This window comes from Callorhinus ursinus, unplaced genomic scaffold (assembly GCF_003265705.2).
Source record: "Callorhinus ursinus isolate GAN/ISIS: 27379988/994484 unplaced genomic scaffold, GSC_fseal_2.0 scaffold17, whole genome shotgun sequence".
Classification (NCBI taxonomy): Eukaryota; Metazoa; Chordata; class Mammalia; order Carnivora; family Otariidae; genus Callorhinus; species Callorhinus ursinus.
In genome coordinates, this window is record NW_027397079.1 from 25968808 (window position 1) to 25987768 (window position 18961).

Here is an 18961-nt window from a genome sequence, read left to right on the forward strand (position 1 = left end):
TTTCCTGTTTTGAAGTCTGAGCTATCAGAAGTTTCCCATAAGAACACTCCGCAGACTGACACAACATATGCTCTAGACTTAGCAGTATTCATCTTTCCGATCGAAATACGTTGGTGATTGTGATTTTACGATGGAAGCCTCAACTCCAAAATTGTCTACTGGGAAGAAATATTTCCACAGGAGTGAGAAAGGTCGTCATGTTAGCACATGTTGAAAACTAACATGTTAAAGCGAGTTTAAGAGAAATGCAGGAGAAGACACACACGCGCACAAAGAATGTTGAAACGGTGAGAGATTTTAATACTACCCACCACAACTACAGAAACACAAGAGTTCCTTCTCAGGAATGTGCCCAATCAGGACATACCCACATAGTACGCCTTAGAGCTTTCTCCAGGGAGTGGGATGGATGGTAGCCTCATGAAGCCTCTATGCTTTAATTCAACAAACATTTATATAAGCACCTGCTGTGTCCAAGTGTGTGTGTGCATGTATGCACATGGGTGTGCACTCATACACATGAAGGAGCGAACAAGATGGCGGACAGCGAGAGAGAGAGTAACATGGAGGGTGGAAACTTGTGGTTGGCAGTACCTAATCCCCTGAGAACGAATCCCGAGGACAGAAATGGAGAACAGACCTATACATAAATGGCTCATCACCCCAGGAATCAGTGGATGCACTGTGTGTCAGTGGAAAGAGAGCAGAATGAGGCACCTCATCATGTATCCAACAGGGGATTAATGCCAACTCTTCCTGGGTGGAGTCTACCTCATGGGCAAAGCAGGACCAAGACGGTAGGTCTAGCTCAGCCATTCCCAATCGTGACAGTGAGCCCAGGCCTGGCCTTCCAGACCCGGGAGAATCTAAGCCTCCCCATCAAGGTGAAGTCTGTTACCTCCATCGCTGCAGGTCCTGGAGTCTGAGGCCAGGCTGTCTGTGGAACCCGTGGTGAAGCTGACGGGGACACCCCTGCAGGGAGGGCTGAGGCTCTCTGCAGAGCCCTGGCTCACTTTCTCCAAATCAGAGCTGCTCTTGTTCATCTTTAAAAGGTGCCTGGAAAATGTAAGAACAAACAATAAAAGCAATTAATTTGGTTTCTGTTAAAAAACCAGGTGATGGGTCATGAACCTACTATGCTCCCGGAGCCTGAACAGTACCAGCAAGTTTTGAAAAAACACTTTCGAGAAGAGAGAACGGGCCCTCTTTTGAAACCTTATGCACATGAATGGTAGGAGATTTCTCAAGTGTGGTTAGGAGGAGTGAGTCTACAAAATTTAGACAAATGCCAAAATCATGGTTTGGGAGGAAATACGCCTTCGTATGCTGACCCTGTTGGCCAAAACATTTACAACACCTACTATATAACATCTCTATGAAGAAAAACATGAACATTATCATAAGAGTCAATGTATAGAGATATACAGAGATTGGGTAGCTTTTGCAAGATCACAGGGCAAGTGAATTGCAAATTAGGACTAAAAAGGTGGGATTTCTTTTTGCCTGGCATTCTCTTGACAGAACTTCAAAGGGTCTAGGTTGTTCCCTGGAATTAAGGAAAACTTTATATCAATTTAACCAGACTTCTAGTGCAATGCTCAGAAAGATGTTAACATAACCCTTCTTCCTGAAGTACAGAATCAGCCCTTAGGCTTTCTATGAAATCTTTCGCTGCATCTCTAAGACATCATTACCAATACATCAAGGACCAGAATACCAAGTTCAAGAGAAAAATAACTTGCCTTGGAGAAAACACTGCCATTATCAGGTAGAGCGGTTAGCTTATTGATTTCTCCTTCCCTTTTTCCAAGGACTACATGAATATTCACTCTGACCTGACATTTTCACCACAAAATGAGGCAGACCACAATCAATCTAGCTCTCTCTCTCCCTGTTGGTGGTAACCCAGATTTGTCTGAACTGATATTTCCTGATGACATTCCTGTTCCCACTACAGCAGATCTATATCTCAATATCTGCTGTAGGAAATATACAATGCAGTATTGATTTGGCATCAGAACTGCCTTATTTAATGCACATGACCTTATAGTCAAGAATTTATCGATTGTTCTTTGTGTTCAACATTGCCAGGCCCTGCACTGGTCTTTACAGTCCCGGGCATCCTGTGCTGATTACCAGAAAAGTTTAGAGAAAGTCTGTTAGCTACCATGAAATACTCTTTAGGAACACGTCCTTCTCACCCCCAATTCTTAGAACCACATTAGAAAATATTTTACAGCTGTCAAATGTAAGTTGTGACAGTGATGACAAGGTTATGACTAATACCATTTCTTACATTTTAATGTCATTGTAGGGCTCTGGGAAATATCAGATCCTTAGGAAGTGCTGTGGCAGTTGATTATCTTTATTTTACCCTCTGGCAAAATAAAATCATAGAAAGTTTTGTAAAATATGTTTATTCTCATCAGATCTATCAATCGGCTTTTGCAGATAAAGCCTAGATATGCAGTTGTGAGCAATGACAACTCCTCGGTCTAGGAGAGAAGCCAGCTCTGTGGCAATGCAATGACCCAGCCCCCTCCAAAGTGGCCCCTGGAATCTCTTGCTCCTCAGGTCCAGAAAATTGCCAAGGGACAAGTTCCAGCACCAGAGTTGCTGAGCGGACAAAGCTCCCCATTCCGTAAACCTAGAGAAACACTGAATGAAATGTATATAAACAGATAAGGCTAAAAAACACGTAAATAAGTGTACGTGTGAATACACACACACACACACACACACACACACACACACCCCTTGGATATATTCCTTGAGCAATGTTATTCAAATCACTAGTAGTGAATGAAAGGCTAAGTCAATTTAGTGAGTCATGGCAGTTTACCAGCAGTTTATTTTAACAAAATATGCTGCTATGGGACCAGAACACATGAAATATTATAGTAAGGATTTTTGAAACACTGTTTTGTGAAACTTTTGTTTCAGGTGTGTGCTTGTCAGATCATGATAGTAAATATATTTCTTATTGTGGGTCATTGTTTAAAAAAGGCTAAAAATCATTGCTCTAGAATAGGTACTCAACAAACATTTCCTTAAAGGGCCAGATAAGTGATATTTTAGGCTTATGGATCATATGGTCTCTGTTACAACTACTCAATTCTGCTGTTGGAGCAGGAAAGCAGTCATAGACTCTATGTAAATGAACGGACATGTTTTCCGATAAAACTTTATTTACAAACACAGATGACCACACTGTAGATGGTAGATTACTGATCCCTGATCTAGACGAGCCTTGTCCAACAAAATTATGGTGCAAGTCATATATATAATTTTAAACATTTCAGTAGCCAAATTATAGGTGAAATTATTTTAATAGTATCTTTTATTTAATAAAATATATACAAATATTGTCATCTTAATAGGCAATGAGTACAAAATCATTAATGAGATATTTTACATTTTTTTTTCATTCTAAGTCTTCAAAGTCTGGTGTGTATTTTATACTTACAGCACAATGCAATTTAGACTAGCCACATTTTAAGCTACTGGCTATTGTACTATTCAGTGGAGATCTAAAGAAACTCTCATACATGAACAAGGCTCTTCATGGTGTTACTAATAGCAAAAACAGAATCATAAACAGTCCAGGGTCCATCAAGAAAATAATGGATACATTGTGGTATAGTCTTATAATGGAATATGATATAGAATTCAAAATAAATGAACTTGATTTTAATATACTAATATTGAAATGACTCTTAAATGTTGATGTTAAAAGTAGGTTGCTGCAAATCAAAACTGCAATGAGATAATCACCTCACACCAGTCAGAATAGCTAATATCAAGATATGAAATAACAAATGTTAGTGAGGATGTGGAGAAAAAGGAACCCTCATGCACTGTAGATGGGAATGCCAACTCGTGCAGCCATTGTGGAAAACAGTATGGAGGGTCCTCAAAAAAATTAAAAATAGAAATACCATATGATCCAGTAATTTTACTTCTGGGTATTTACCTGAAAAAAAAAACCCCACTAATTTGAAAAGATAATATGCACCCCTATGTTTATTGCAGCATTATTTACAATGGCCAAGATATGGAAGCAACCAAAGTGTCCACTGATAGATGAACAGATAAAGAAGAGATGGTACATATATACAATGGAATATTACTCTGTCATAAAAAAGAATGAGAACTTGCCATTTGTAAAAACATGGATGCACCTAGATGGCATCAGGCTAAGTGAAATTCGTCAGACAGAGAAAGACAAAAATACCCAATGATCCCACTTACATGTGGAATCTAAAAAACAAAATGAGCAAACAAACAAAAAACAGAAAAAGAGACACATAAAAACAAGGAACAAACTAGTGGTTGCCAGAGGGGAAGAAAGTGAGGGGAGAGTTGAAATATGTGAAGGGGATTAAGAGGTACAAACTTCCAGTTATAAAATAAATAAATAAATCACGGGGATGAAAAGTACAGCATAGGGAATACAGTCAATTGTATTATAATAACTTTATATGGTGACAGATGGTAACTACACATCATGGTGAGCATTTCACAATGTACATAATTGTTGAATCACTATGTTGGTACACCTGAAACTAATATAAAATTGTATGCCAACTATACTTCAATTAAAAAAAAAAAGAGTAACTTGGAAAAGGTCTCAAGTACACTGTGATGCCGTTTAAATATCTTTTAAAAATACACAACGATGCTATAATTTTTTTGTTTATCATATATATGTAGTAAAATGGAAATAATACTCATCACCTTCAAGATACTGAATACTCTGGGTAACAATGGGAAAAGGAAACAAACTAAATACGAAGTGATCTTCCACTGGACCGGTAATGTTTTATTTTTCAAAATCTAAAATGGCAAAAGGTTAATAATACTTGAAAAATCTTTGGAGGACACATGACAGTTAAATTATTCTTTGAACTTCACTGTAGGCTTGACATATTTGATAAATCAAAAACAAACATTTCTAGAAGGACAGAAAGTCACTAGGGCCTGCAAGAGCCCAGGGATGGCCACTCTTCTTGACCTGCTACAGAGCCTCTGAAAGGCAAGGGACAGAAAGGATGACCCAGCAGGACTTCCACCAGGCCACACCATGGGACAGGCAGATTCAGTGAAGGTTAGTAATAACCACAAAAGAGCCTTATAGACGGAAAAAGTTATTTCTCAGACCTAACCACTCTTCTGAGACTTCAGAAATTAGTTCTTCCGAATCTAGTCACTATGAGGGAGAAGTCACAGTTTTGAACTCACCAAGTGAATGCAGACAAAATTAGCTTATTCTTGGGGTTGCAGCATAAATCTTCAGCAGCTTGAACATGTGTGTATGGGTAGGGGAGTGGGAAGCCTCCAAAAGTAGACCTTGGTAAATCTCAGTATTTAAGCACAGGGGGAATTTTCATGTTTCCACGGCTCTGGGAATATTACTTTCTCTACTAAAAGGGCTCAAGAAGCCCAGGCTCCCACCAGGTAACAAAAGCCCAGTAAACATTCGGAATTCTCTGGTGTAAATGGGGAAGAAAGAGGTAACCCTTTCTCATAATAGCGAAATCTTGGGAGTGATGACTCTTTCATATAAATTGCATCAAAAATCGTCTTTCTTGGAAGCCCGTGTTATCTGCACTCTTAGAGAATTGCCATCTTAAGTAGGGAATGAGCGAAACTACCTCAGATTTCATAATGAAAGGGGAAGCTTATCATCAGAGCAGAGACTGACAAGTTGCTTTTGTGTGTTCCATCTATGCATGCAATAGATTTCTTAAGAGTCCCCGGGCAAGGCTCACTATTCCAAAGGTGACTTTTCTGAGCCCTACTGGATTGTTCTGTCAAACCTAAGGCCAGATGACCATCCAAGGGCACCCAACGATGCACAGCAAGACTCTACTGATTGCTTCTAAAGGCGCTTTCCCCTCATTAATGATAGTTTGATCTGCTGTTCATAAAACTGGTGCCAACCATCTAGAAGATGCAATCTGATGTCATGTCATTTAAGGAAGTGGCTTCAACGGGCTGAAACCACATACTCCGGTCTTTCCTCTCTGGGTGGTGAATAACATTCTTATCAGCTGCAGGGAGAGCAGGACCTGCACAGATGTCTTTGCTCACGCAGCGTGATAAACGACTTGTTCTTACTCAGACTTCCTTCCCTGCCTCCCGTTGATTAGCCAGAGTCACAGGAGAGTACGATGAAATACGCAGCCAGAGGCCCGGTGTCCTTAGAGACTGAGCTCTGCAGCTGCCGCCCAGTGTTTTCAGAATGGCTTTTCCCCCCATTGTCCTTAGAGAAAGAAGCCCTGCCAGTTTTCTCCGTACTATATTGGTAGAAAGCTGGGGAAAAAAAAAAAAAAAAAAATCCAGGCGGAAGAGCCATCTGCCAGACTTCCTCATTCATAGGAACAAGCCTCATCTAAAAATACCCCCAAGCTTTTAGAATGTCCGAAATTCTTAATGGATGCCCGGCCCCAGCATGTGACGGGGACTGCATCTCAAGCTTCGCATGGCCGCCAGGATCCTCATCAGATGGCACAGTTTGTAAAGTGTGACGGGGACCAAGGTTCTTGCTCACTGCCCTGACTTGTGTTTAGTTCACACACATTCGGTTGAGAGCCTTTTGCCTCCGGAGCAGAAGCTTATGAAAACCCAAAGAACACTAGCGCGCAATTTCAGTCTCGGGACTCTAGACCCGGGTACAGCTGCACACCAAGCCTTCACATTGATCAAATTCACTGCTAAGTTGGGTGATGACTCGGAGAAGACCTCTGAGCTAGCTCTGAAAGCACACACAGGTTAGAAGATGCTACACCCATTTTTTAAATTGCCGAGAAGTGAAAACAGACTAGTTTTAGATGCAAATAAGTCAAGTCATGCCTAAATCAAAGAATAAGAACCCCTTACCATCCTTGACGCTGGCCTGTCACGCCATCCTCATCGGCAGGGCCCCCCAGAGCCCGGGGACGGGCTGGGCCAGTGACTGCGGGGTCCCATGGAGCAGCCCTGAGGAGGAGGGCCAGCTTCGGTGATGGTGGCGGGAGTGCCTGGTCAGCCAGCTGTGAATTCACTGCTCAGAGCTCTCCTTTCCCCTAAGTTCCTCTCTGACTTTTCTATAAAATGCACTTCCTGCCAAAGCACAGGAAAATAGGGACGGCTCTGCCTCTGACCTGCAGCTTTCAATCTCCGATTGTCTTGCTGGGCGCCAATGCTCGCAGCAATTCAGATACACTCGGAGACACAGTCAGCCTCACCCCACTCATTCTCTACTAGGTAGCCACATCCTAAGGTCAAAATCATTAAATGATTCAAGTTGAAACACTGAGCTTGCTGGGTGAATAAAAGCACCTCATTTTTTACTTATCCTATGCCTCTATTACCTGCAGTGTGTCCCCCATCCTGTCTGTCCTGAAGAGCATTCCCGGGTTTTTTAAGAAATAAATTTTGACTGCCTGCTCTGTGGTGAGCACCGTGTTAGGTGTTGGGGATACAAGAGTGCATAGAGATGGTGCCATCCTTGCTTCCACAGACCTATGACCCAGAAGATAAATACTTGTCAAGCTCCTCTAAAAAAGTATATGGAGGGGTCAATCTATACCTTCAGAATCGATTTGCAGCCTTGGGGGTTGAGCATCCTGACTCCCGATCTTTCTAAAACATTGCTCTCACAATGATGGTTGACCCTGATGAGCCCCGTGCAGAGCTCTTGTAAGTATTCTTAACCTCGGCCACCATACTGGATCTTGGGTTCTCTGTGGTGACTGAAATACATACCCCAGATATTCTTTGCCAATCTCAATTTCAAACATTTTCCCCCACTGTTTATATACTAGAACATATAGCTAGACTTCTCATTTGGGAAGAAAAATTATCACCATTTTGTTTTTATATTACTACTTTTCCTCATAAATCCTTTGCTCCAATTGGGCTAATCTCTCATTGTCCCCAAATCACTCTGCATTACTGTCCCCTCCCCATCCTAGCTCTGAAGAAACAACTGTCTCTCCCTTTCAAACCTTTACACCCTCAAAACCCAGGGTCAATATCACTTACCTACAAATCCCTCCCAAACCACTGCAGTCTTTTCTGACTGACCCGTCTTCTCTGGAACGCACACCGAACTGAGTCTGATTCACATCACTGGGCACTCGGTTATAATCCTGGTTAGATTATTCTAATTGTTTCATGTGAAACAGGCTTGTTACCATGCCCAAATTATAAACTGTTTGAGGAGCTGTGTCACACTCAGAATATACTGGAACACACAGTAACTACTAAGTACTTCTTGACTAAGTTTATCTGCCTCTGTTTCAATAACTCGGTGGCATCTGGGAGCAGAAATGTTTCCTTTCGGTAAAGAATTACACTTGTCCAGCAAAATTTGCAAAAGGCAGGAACCCTGAGCAAACACCCCTCAAAAAAGCTGGATTCAATAGCTGAACCTGTTTCATATTTACAAAACACAGCTGTTCCAAAATATCCTGAATTTCTACAAATCTTGTAGTTAAAAAAATTTTTTTTCAAGAGATGGGATGAGAAAGACAGATAACTACGCTGAAAGGTTTTTATTGCTTTTATCTTTGATTCTCTTTGATGAAAATGCTAAGGGAGTTATTTTCCAAGTATCTTAGTGTCACCTGAAAGGGTTAATAAGTCCAGTCTACTCTGGGGGCATATTTCCCCCCTGATTTATTAGCATGTATAAAGATAGGAAATCAGTTTCATTTTCAGTCAGAGGACCTCAATGTTCCCCACTGTGCAGGCCTATTAATTTGCATTTGCAGTTAATGCGCTAGTAACTTCCATAGCTCTACAAGCTGAAAAACCCTTTGGTTCAACCTGACGATGAATGCAGTTTGCATTCAGTGGAAACCACTTAAAGATAGGAATAAAGCCATACTTATTTTTAAAGACAGGGACGTGTACACGCAAACATTTAGGTCAGTCGTTAGTTGTAGGGAAGGATAAAAGTGCTTGAATTGGGCAAATGGAAATCTGAAGGCATTTGCCCTGACTATATACAGATCTACTTTCGCATTGAGAAATTATGAATGTTTTTTAAAGATCACCTTTCAGGCCTCAGAAAATTAAAGTTCCTTAATCTGTGGCCCCAGGCAGCATGGTACTCTTTTGTGTACGTTCCTGGAGAAGTTCTGGGCTGCCTGGTGCCGGAGGAAGGCAGGCAGAGGTTTGGAGTTACCTGGCCTGGGGAGCTTTGAGCTGAGGCTGACGACAGGCCAGGAGGGTCAGGGAGCAGGTAAGGGAGACCCCATCACCAATGTACTACTACACTTTATCTCCAATAGAGGTAAAGAGGCCCCGAGTCCTGGCCTGGAAAGTCAAGGAGGAAGCTCTTACAGGTGTTCACACGCCGGTGGAAAGGAAAAGATGATGGCAAGATGAGAAACAAATGGACGACCAAGCAGCTGCAATCCACAGAGGGGTACCCTGACTGCCGGCCCACCTCCAAGCCAGCACAGTGTGGGAGGACCTGCAGGAGCCTCTGGGAAGAGCAGCCATGCAAGCGTTTCCAGAACTTCCCAAATGGATTTCCGAGTCCTCTAGGAAGGGCTTCTTGATGGGGTGGTTAAGACCATGAACCCGGGGGCTCTGCTGCCTGGCTTGGGTCCTGGCCCCCCTGGTCTCTGGCTGGGTGCCTGACAAAAGGAACTTCAGCGATCTGTGCTTCAGTGCCCATCCAGCCCATTTCTCCTAATGCGGATAACAGTCACACTTATCTCATGGGGCTGTGGGCAAGATGCAATGAGTTAATGTTTACTACGTGCCAGAAACAGCACCAGGTGCACAGAAAGTGTTACTTATACAGAAAGATGGATGGATGGATGGAGGGATGGACGGACGGACAGACAGAGACAGAGGGAAGATTTCAGCAGCCTCCAGTAAACTGAGTAATTCTGCTACCTGGATAGGAGCAGAAAAGAGCACATGGGTTACAGATTTCACTCTGATAATTTTACTTTTATTATGATACTTGAAGGGGACTCAAAGGGGGCGCCTGGGTGGTTCAGCTGGCTGGGTGTTTGACTTCGGCTCAGGTCATGATTTTGGGGTCCTGGGATGGAGCCCGGACTTGGGCTCTGTGCTCAGTGGGGAGTCTGCTTCTCCCTCCCCCTCTCCCTTTGCTCCTCCCCATTTGTGCTCTCTCACGCGCATGTACACTTTCTCTCTCTCTAATAAATAAATACAATCTTTAAGTAAAAAAATAAAGAGATCAAAGAAGAAAGTTCATCAGGATGATGCTTTGAAGATACGCACTATTCTAAAGTAACTAGGAAGCACTGATCGGTCCATCAGCCACACCTCAGTGTGAATCTAGGATTCAAGACATTGCTCATTTGTAGTGTAGCCCCAGGCTCAGGGCTGACGTACTCCACAGCTGACCAGATTGCTTAGCTCCATTATACACAAATTAAGAAACGGAAGAACCTCTTTTACGGTATTCGCTTGCCTCTCCTCTGCAAAAAAGAACCTCCCATGATTCCTACCCCCTTCACACCACCTCTCCACCCCCAACGGAGGGCTCTGGTGATTAAGTAAACCAAAGCAGTAGCAAATTCTTACTCACCGACTTGGGAATCACTGCTCTTCTACTCCTGACCTATCCCTCCTGGAACCCATCCACCAATACAGTCTGTGCCTGACCAGAATCATTTTGTTTCTAGACTACTGGTTTTGGCAACGACGCTTTCAGAATTATCTTCCCCTCTTTCTCTTGATTCAGCAAATGCTCCAAGTCCACTTTGTTGACCCAGTTTCTGAGCCCAACTATTGGCTTAACATCTATATTAGATGTTGTTCCTACCCTCCTGGCTTGGGAGAGTCAGGCTATTTGTAACACAGCCACTAGATGATCTTCTCTACTCCCGTCTCTGGCCCAGTCTGTTGTCCAAAAAGGATGAGGTTTCTTTCCCACTCCCAGGTCACTTCTTCAGCCCTCTGTTAGCTGCTCTCTCCCATCTCCTTTAGTCCTGGCTGAAACCTCCCCCAACCTGGGTAAGGGTTCTGGTCACCCAATTCCAACGTGGCAGTGGGCAACGGGGGGGGGAGGGGGGGCGGGGGGCGGGGAGGCTCCCTACATCACTAATTCTCACCGGCTGGGTGTGTCCTACTCTACAACTCAATTCTGACACTAAGGACCCGGAGACAGCATCAGATCGGAGGTTCCAATGACCTCTTCCTTGGGTCCGATTCATTTGCTAGAGCAGCTCACGGAATTCACAGAAACATTTCACTTACAGAATATAACCCAGGAGCAGCCAGATGGAAGAGACGCACAGGGCAAGGTGTGGGGAAAGGGCGCAGAACCTCCATGACCTTGGAAGGTGCACCACACCACTCCACGCGCATCTCCACAGGTTCACCAACCTCTTAGCTCTCCAAACGCCATCCTTTGGGGGTTTTATGGACGCTTCATTACAGAGGCACAACTGATTAAAGCATTGGCCACAGAAGACTGATTCAACCTCCAGCCCCTCACTCCTCCCCAGTGGCTGCGGGGGTGGGGCTGAAAGTTCCAACCCTCTAATCACAGGGCTGATTTCCTGGCAACCAGCCCCCATCCTTAGGTGGGTTCAAAAGTCACCTCATTAACATAATAAAACACGCTTTTATGGCTCCTAGGAAATTCATCACTTAGCAAACTCCATGGGTTTTAGGAGCTCTGTGCCAGAAACAGGGATGGAGACCAAAGGTTTATTTATTATAAATCACAATATTGTACTAGGTAAGTTCAAACATTTTCTATCTTCACTCCTGCACCAGGCAGCCTACTCCTTCTCTAGGAAAGTGAATAACCCATGCAGCCTGGGGCCACAACTAATACGTGCTTCCTGCCTTCAGCTAGCCCTTGGGGCTCCCTGGCAATCCTTGCACTTGACCTCCCACTCTCCAAAGCAGCTATTTCAAACATTCACCATTTTTCTTGATACTCTTAGTTGCCATTCTTATTTCTTGCAAGTCAGTCCTCTTTCTCCATGATTCAGTCTTTCTTTATGTTCTTATTTACTTCAAGGGCAGAGAGGTGAGATCACCTTCTGCCTCGATTAATGATACACCTTCACACTGATCTGCATTGTTTTAGCTTTTCCCTTCATCCCCATCTCTACACTAATTCTCCATTTCCCGATTTCCCACTTGCGGGTATTTCCTTGGATATATATCCTTGGATTTGTCTTTTAAAAAATGCTGTCACTTTATGTGTCTTCCATTTACAGAATTACATTGTGTTACAGGTCGTGTTCTGTTTCTTAGTTATCTCACTCAAAGCTAGTTTAAGGGTCATCCATGTTTCCGTATATATATCCAGTCCATAATGTCTGACTGCTATTAAGTACTTCATTTCATACTCATGACATTTTACTTTTCTGTTTTCCTAGACACGAATACCTGGGGTTGCACCAACTACCCTCTACTGTGAACACTGCTGTGATGATCTTCATCATATGCGTTCCCGTATTGACCCAAGTGTTTCTCCGAGGCAAACACTGAGGAATGGAGACTGCAGGGGCATAATGTATTCTTATACTGAATTTTACTCAATAACTCACTTAGCTCCACCTACACTGAGTCCTCAATATTTAGTGATTAAACGACTGTTGAGACCAAGAAAACTTCAGACTCCGAACTGTAAGAGTCTCTTTCATTATGTTTCTCTGCTTTTATAAGAGCATGGACAAGCACTGAAAGTAGGATAAGAAGTGGGATCAAGGGGCTGGATTTAGGATTCACTGGTAGAGACAATTTCTGTTTCAAGTTTTGGAGAGGACATGAAGATATGGAAGGCATTTTGAGAGACTGGAAGGGAGGTCACAAAGTAAATGTGACAGATCAGTGAGTATTCTTGCCCTGGCTTTTCTTGTACTTGCTCCTCGGGCGACATGCTCTGTCCCCAAGTTGAACATCTCTGAAACAGACACCCTGGCTCATCACCAGTCCAGAAGATGCAGAAGAATTATAGGTACTATGTATTATGAAAACATATACTTATATTATATTCATATTAAATGTATATGATAAACTTATATTATAATCTTTATATAGTTCTAATATGGAATTTTCATTTTCAAACTATCCCTCTAAAAGATGAGACATATTTCTTGCCCCTACTCCCCGTCTCTCCCATCGGGAAGCACTGAAAGCCAGTGCTACAAACCAGAGAGGGTAAGGCTAAGTGAACATACATTATTTACTGGGTAACAGACGTGAACGGTTAACTCTTACTTACTCAAATACAGAGCTCCAAAAAGGTTACAATTCATGGGATATTCATAATCACTCATTAAGAGAAAACAAAACGTTTGGCCTTACAGTCTGAACTTTGAGGTTATAATCAAAGAGAGGACCACAGTCTGCCAAAGTTTGCTTAGGATGGCCTGGGCTGGACAGAACACAGATCCTCTCCCAGGTATAAAACCCTTGAATTGGGCGCCTGGATGGCTCAGTCGACTGAGCGTTTGCCTTCAGCTCAGGTCATGATACTGGAGTCCCAGGATCGAGTCCCGCAACGGGCTCCCTGCTCAGGTTAAGAATCTGCTTCTCCCTCTCCTCCCCACTCATGCTCTCTCTCAAATAAATAAATAAAATCTTAAAAAGCAAACAAACAAACAAAAATAAAACCCTTGGATTCGTATAGGGAATAGTTACTGACGATCAACGATTTTGCATTATAGACGGTAAATTTTAGATTCAAAACCTAGATTGATAAATATCTGGCACACGAGTCTACACTCTCTGCTGGCATGACCTGCAGACAGTACTAATTAATCATGGTGAACTTTCCCGCAGGGAGGGCACATGGTCTCCCCGTTTTCCACGTGGAGCTCCAGGCTGCTACTCCCATTGATTGGAACTGGTGTGGAGAATGCAACCGAACTGCCCTCATGGTTCACGAAAAAGTTGTCACAAAATCTTCCTTTTGAGCTATACGTATCAATAAGCATTATTTTAAGTGACATCCCCTCTATGACTAGTTTTAAAATTCCAAAACTTCCTCCCTTTTTTCCTGATCTTCAAGGTCATATTACTTACTAATATGTCCAGCTATCCCAACTATTCTTGTGTTTATCCAGTGTCGGTGTATTTTTGCATCCATTTTGACTGCTATATGGAGCTCCCTGAAGAGCAGGAGCCATTCCGAAGGGTGTTCTACAACCCAGGAACATACATGGTAACGCCGCCCATTATTTGCCCAGGTTTTAGACTTCAGATTAAGTTTTTATAGCACAAGCATAAATGAGCACGAAGTGGCCAAAAACCAAACTACCAGGAAGTCAGGGGATCATCTGACAGTGATAGGTACTGGACAGTAAGATGAGTAAAAAGGGAAGGACTTCTTAAAGCTGTCTTCAAACTGGAAGTTCCCCTTTCCACCCCCAGTGAAGGACAGTTGCTTCTGTGAGTCAGCCCGTTAGAGAAGCACAGAGAATAAGCCATCCAAGGCATTAGACAAAAGCTCATCGAAGCAGGGAGTTTTACCAACTTGTACGGAAAAAGCACAAACACCCTTTAACGACTGACAGTTTTAGGGATGTGCCCAAGAGTCGATATAAAGAAACTGAGCACTTCTAGTGCAGGGGATGAAGACCGATCTTAAACTCTGAAGGTTATCAGCTGCAGAAAGGGCCGCCAAGTGTTCTCTGCAGTTGGTCTATCAACCCTGATAAAAGGAAGTCCTTTCGTGAGCACATCGACCATCCTAACACAGTAACAAATGACTCACACCACACATAGATAATTTCTCACCAACTGGTGAGTTCTACACCCAAAAAGTAGGCTGGCCATTTTAGGAGAAAGTCCCTTTGATCACTTAATGGACAACGGGGGCTCGAGCAAATGGCCCGCACTTGTGTTTTTCAACCCACCTCAGAAAGCATGAAAAATCTCTTCCCAAGAGAAGTGAAACCACACCTAGAATTCCTTGAGACTCACTGGTGGGGAGAAAGGTCCTTAGGTGATGACTACCTGAAAGGAACATTCTTGTGGCAAGAGAGGGCTGGCTCCACACAGCTGCTCAGCTTGGGGGAAAAAAAAAAAAAAGAGAGAGAGAGCAGAGTATGAGCCCAGCTGCAAAACTGAAATGTATAACCATTGGAAAGAAATTAATCCATGAAAGGATATATTGTGCCTATAGGATGTTTGCCCACCCTGAAACATTAATAATTATTAACTTCGGCTTCTTTTACTCAAGGTGATAATGTTCTATTGAGCAAGGCTAGGCTCAGAATTATAATGGGATGTCCAGTGAAAAATCAGGCCAAGATCTGTAGTTCTCTCTGGGCTTTTATCCCCCGCCTAGTTCAATAATCCTTTACTGAGGGGTGCCTGGGTGGCTCAGCCGTTAAGCGTCTGCCTTCAGCTCAGGTCATGATCCCGGGGTCCTGGGATCGAGCCCCGCATCGGGCTCCCTGCTCCGCAGGAAGCCTGCCTCTCCCTCTCACACTCCCTCTGCTTGTGTTCCCTCTCTCGCTGTGTCTCTCTCTGTCAAATAAATAAATAAAATCTTTAAAAAAAAAAAATAATCCTTTACTGATACCTCCTGTGTCCCAGGTACTATGCTAAGGTATCCTATGGGAAAGTCAAAGAAAAATACGCGAAACATGGTTCCTGTTCTCCCAGGAATTTACAATTTCTTGAGGAGATACAAATATGGATCCAATTTAACAGGGTGCAAGACATACTGGGTTAACTGCCAAAACAGAGTACTGGGGCAATCCAGAAACCTGGGTTTCAAAAAGATACTTGGATACAAGAATTTAAAGCTACTTGTTCCTTTCTCAACATTTCCTGATGTGCGAAGCATAGTGCTTTTGGAGAAAGTGAGATAAGCCGAGCATGGTCTCTGCCTACAATTCAACAAGTATTTCTTGATCATCTATTACGTACCAGGCACCAAACAGGATACTGTGTTATTACAGATGGCTAAGCGTGCTCTTGACCTTCAAGGAGCATCTGCCTCCCCACCCCACCCTGCCTTTCTAAAAATAAATGGTTATCTATATACCTACACTAACCTTGGTCTTGAATCAGGTCACAAGACACTTCAAGGAAGGACCATTCTTGCGTGCCTCCTGGACACCGAGCCGAACTTACCTCTGTGTTACCCAACAGAATGAGAATGTGCTGAGAATCCAGTTGCTTTGATCACCAATCTCATCAAAGGGAATCAAAACAGGGGGAGAGCCCACGGTGGTCATACGACACATCTGCTGATTTAATTTGTACCCACTCAACCCTCAGGGGCCTTAAGGGGCAGAACCCAGTCACTGACGTTTTAGCACCTTATACAGAGCATAATGGAAAGCAGGCAAAGTGCCTGCTTGATGAATTACAGAAAGAAAATCTAATCCCTAGCCTTCGCCGTGGATGTATGCTCCAAAATGGAGAGAAGATCCAACATATCTGATATAGACTACTGTTCAACTCAGTGATTTTTTTTTTAAATTACAGACTAGAAACATAGAAATCAATTTTAATTCTCCCTGGTCCAGACAGCATCATTCGCTGTCCAGTGTTTTCAGGTTCCATCCACAAACTCAGGGGAAGAGGCCAACTATTAATTTGCCCCTGGCAGGGAGCAGAATATAAACGTGCATTGCTGACGTGCTTTGTTCTGTTTGCCAAACTCTGTGTGTACATGCGGGAGCAATCTCCCTGCCTGAAGTATCCCCAGTGTTCATTCTTCCCTGGATCGATCCGACCAACAGCCAACTTATTTCAGCTTTGTCAGAGAGGCTAAACATAGTCAGAGAAGATTCTCAAAGCACATAGAGTGCTTTCTAATACAAACTGTGATTTTCAAAATGCCACACAGAAAAGCCCCATTACACATCAAGACTATAGGATTTCCTAGTAAATTACCATTCTACCAGAATCCACTGTAGCAGAAAATGCCTCAAGAATAAAGCGTCCGGAGCTTTACTCAGATCGGCTATGGAGTCTGGAGATAAATAGCAATCCCGATCATTCTACTCCCATCCTTGGGGCTCATGCTGAGAGACCATGTTACCAAGAGACCACACAATGAAGTCATTTTGATCTTGATTCCAATGGCCCAGTGGCCACTTCTGTGGACAGAACAGCTCCATCTGTGACCCTGTCAGCACCTGTCTGCCGAGAAGTGACGGGGGAGGGTGAGCGGGGAATCAAGAATGAGCAAGAGCCCAAAGAGAGACGCAGTCTCTGCTCCCCAGAATCCCTGCAGAGGATCGGGAGAATGGAACTAAGTAGTGGGTTAAAATTACGATGAGCATGAGTGACGACTTCAAAAGTAAAACTCTCTCACTTTCTTGGGGAAACTCTTCTCTTTTGGTTAGCCTCACCTGGGGCCAGAACTTTGGCCACTGAAACCATACAAACCAGTCTTAGTTCTTATTCATCTGAGTGCTCTCACTCCGCCTCTGAGTCCAGGCCTCTCATCCTAATTTGGGGTTTTTCTGTGAAATTCCTGTCCACACTAATCAGAGGAGTCTCCCTCAACCGACCTTGTCACTCAAAAGCCGAAGTCTTTTAAAAAAGGGTTTGCATCTGCAATGAAATAAAAGGCAGAAATAAATTTGATTCTTCTGCATCTTAATTATTTCCCCAGGCACTGCCGCTCTCAAGAAACTGCCTTTAAGTCTTGAACGTGACATTGAAACTAAGAAGTCCACACTTGTTTCCCCGTAGGTTTTAGCCTCCTAGCCAGCAGGACTTGTCAACCCTCACCTCCGAACTCTGCCCTAAGTTGGGGCACTAAACTGACCCAGAGACTCGGTGAGGTCCGTCAGTCTAAGCTGGTGAGCCCGAACGTGTAGGCGGATCCTTGGTGGCCCCAGACCGTGCCTCATCTGCCAGGAGGTACACTGGGTGCGCTTAAACACCTCTGAAGGGTATGAAATGGGCATTGAGAGCCTCTGTCCTTCATGGCATTACAGCAGAAGTCTTCTCCAGAACCCTAATGGGAGCTTACAGAGGACAGTATCTCAGACAGAGAAGCTACTGCCAAACATCCAAAACACCACCATAGGAAAGCCACGTCATTCTCAACATCATTTTTTTTTTTTTAACTCCAAGCCACAGTCAGTTTTGTAAAGCAGGGCCATTAGGCAAATCAGAAAATGATTCTTTGTTCTCCCCTAAGAGCCCAAGAAAGCAGAAGGATTTAAGTGCATGAAGTGAAAAGTAACACTGTCCTGCATGACACAACCCCTTTCTCCAGACCGTTGAGTGTACCTAATACGCGTCATGAGAGTCGCTATTTTTGTTTGCAGGTGAGGCTGATTCTTTGAAATAGGACACACAGATGGGCCGTGCAAAGAAACTGAGTTAATCTTCAATGTCATTCAAAGACCTTCTAATATTTTCCATCTTGGAAAATTGACATCAGCCTGCCATAGTTACCAGTGTGGTACTGGTACTGGTCCTGGATCAACTGTGGGCTGCATTCCCATGAATAGTCCAATTTGCCATCACCCTGGCCTGCTGGATTCGAAGGCTGTGGGTTTCTGGCACCTTCCTCAGAGGGATTCAGTAAGTACTGAGTTCCAGAATTAAAGGTCAGCTTACGGTCCCAAGCCCACCCTCATCTCCTCACGGGGCAGATGTGATGATTCAAGAGATGTCAGTAATGCTTAAAACATCTTCCCCAAATGAAAATATATATGAGTTTGTTTTATTTTAAATAGTGCTAGGTGCTCTTTGCTCTTTTCTGGGTTCCCTTAAGCTAATTTTATTTCCCAGATTTTTTTCCCCAAAAGTCCTGAAAATAAGACCTTTTTTGGTTTGCTTGGTTTTTTGTTTGTTTGTTTTTAAGAGTTGGAACCCAGAACCTCTGAGATTCCCACCTGGTTTGAGCTATATATATAATCCAATGGTTTTATCATAACAAACTGGGCCAAAAAACTCTGATCTCAACCCAGACGCTAATGCAAACCCTACCTGAGTCAGGTTGCTGTGGTGACTGGGGTTCCTCCAAGCCCTTAATTCTTCC

At 43.4% G+C, this 18961-nt stretch overlaps 1 protein-coding gene across 1 annotated transcript in view; it reads right to left on the reverse strand.

The window, feature by feature from the left end:
- PRAG1 (PEAK1 related, kinase-activating pseudokinase 1) overlaps window positions 1–18961 on the reverse strand; it is a 49654-nt gene that overhangs the window by 20227 nt on the left and 10466 nt on the right. The window contains exon 4 of the mRNA XM_025885955.2: window positions 899–1056. Coding sequence (XP_025741740.1) covers window positions 899–1056 — 158 coding nt within the window. The remainder of the gene's footprint in view (window positions 1–898; window positions 1057–18961) is intronic.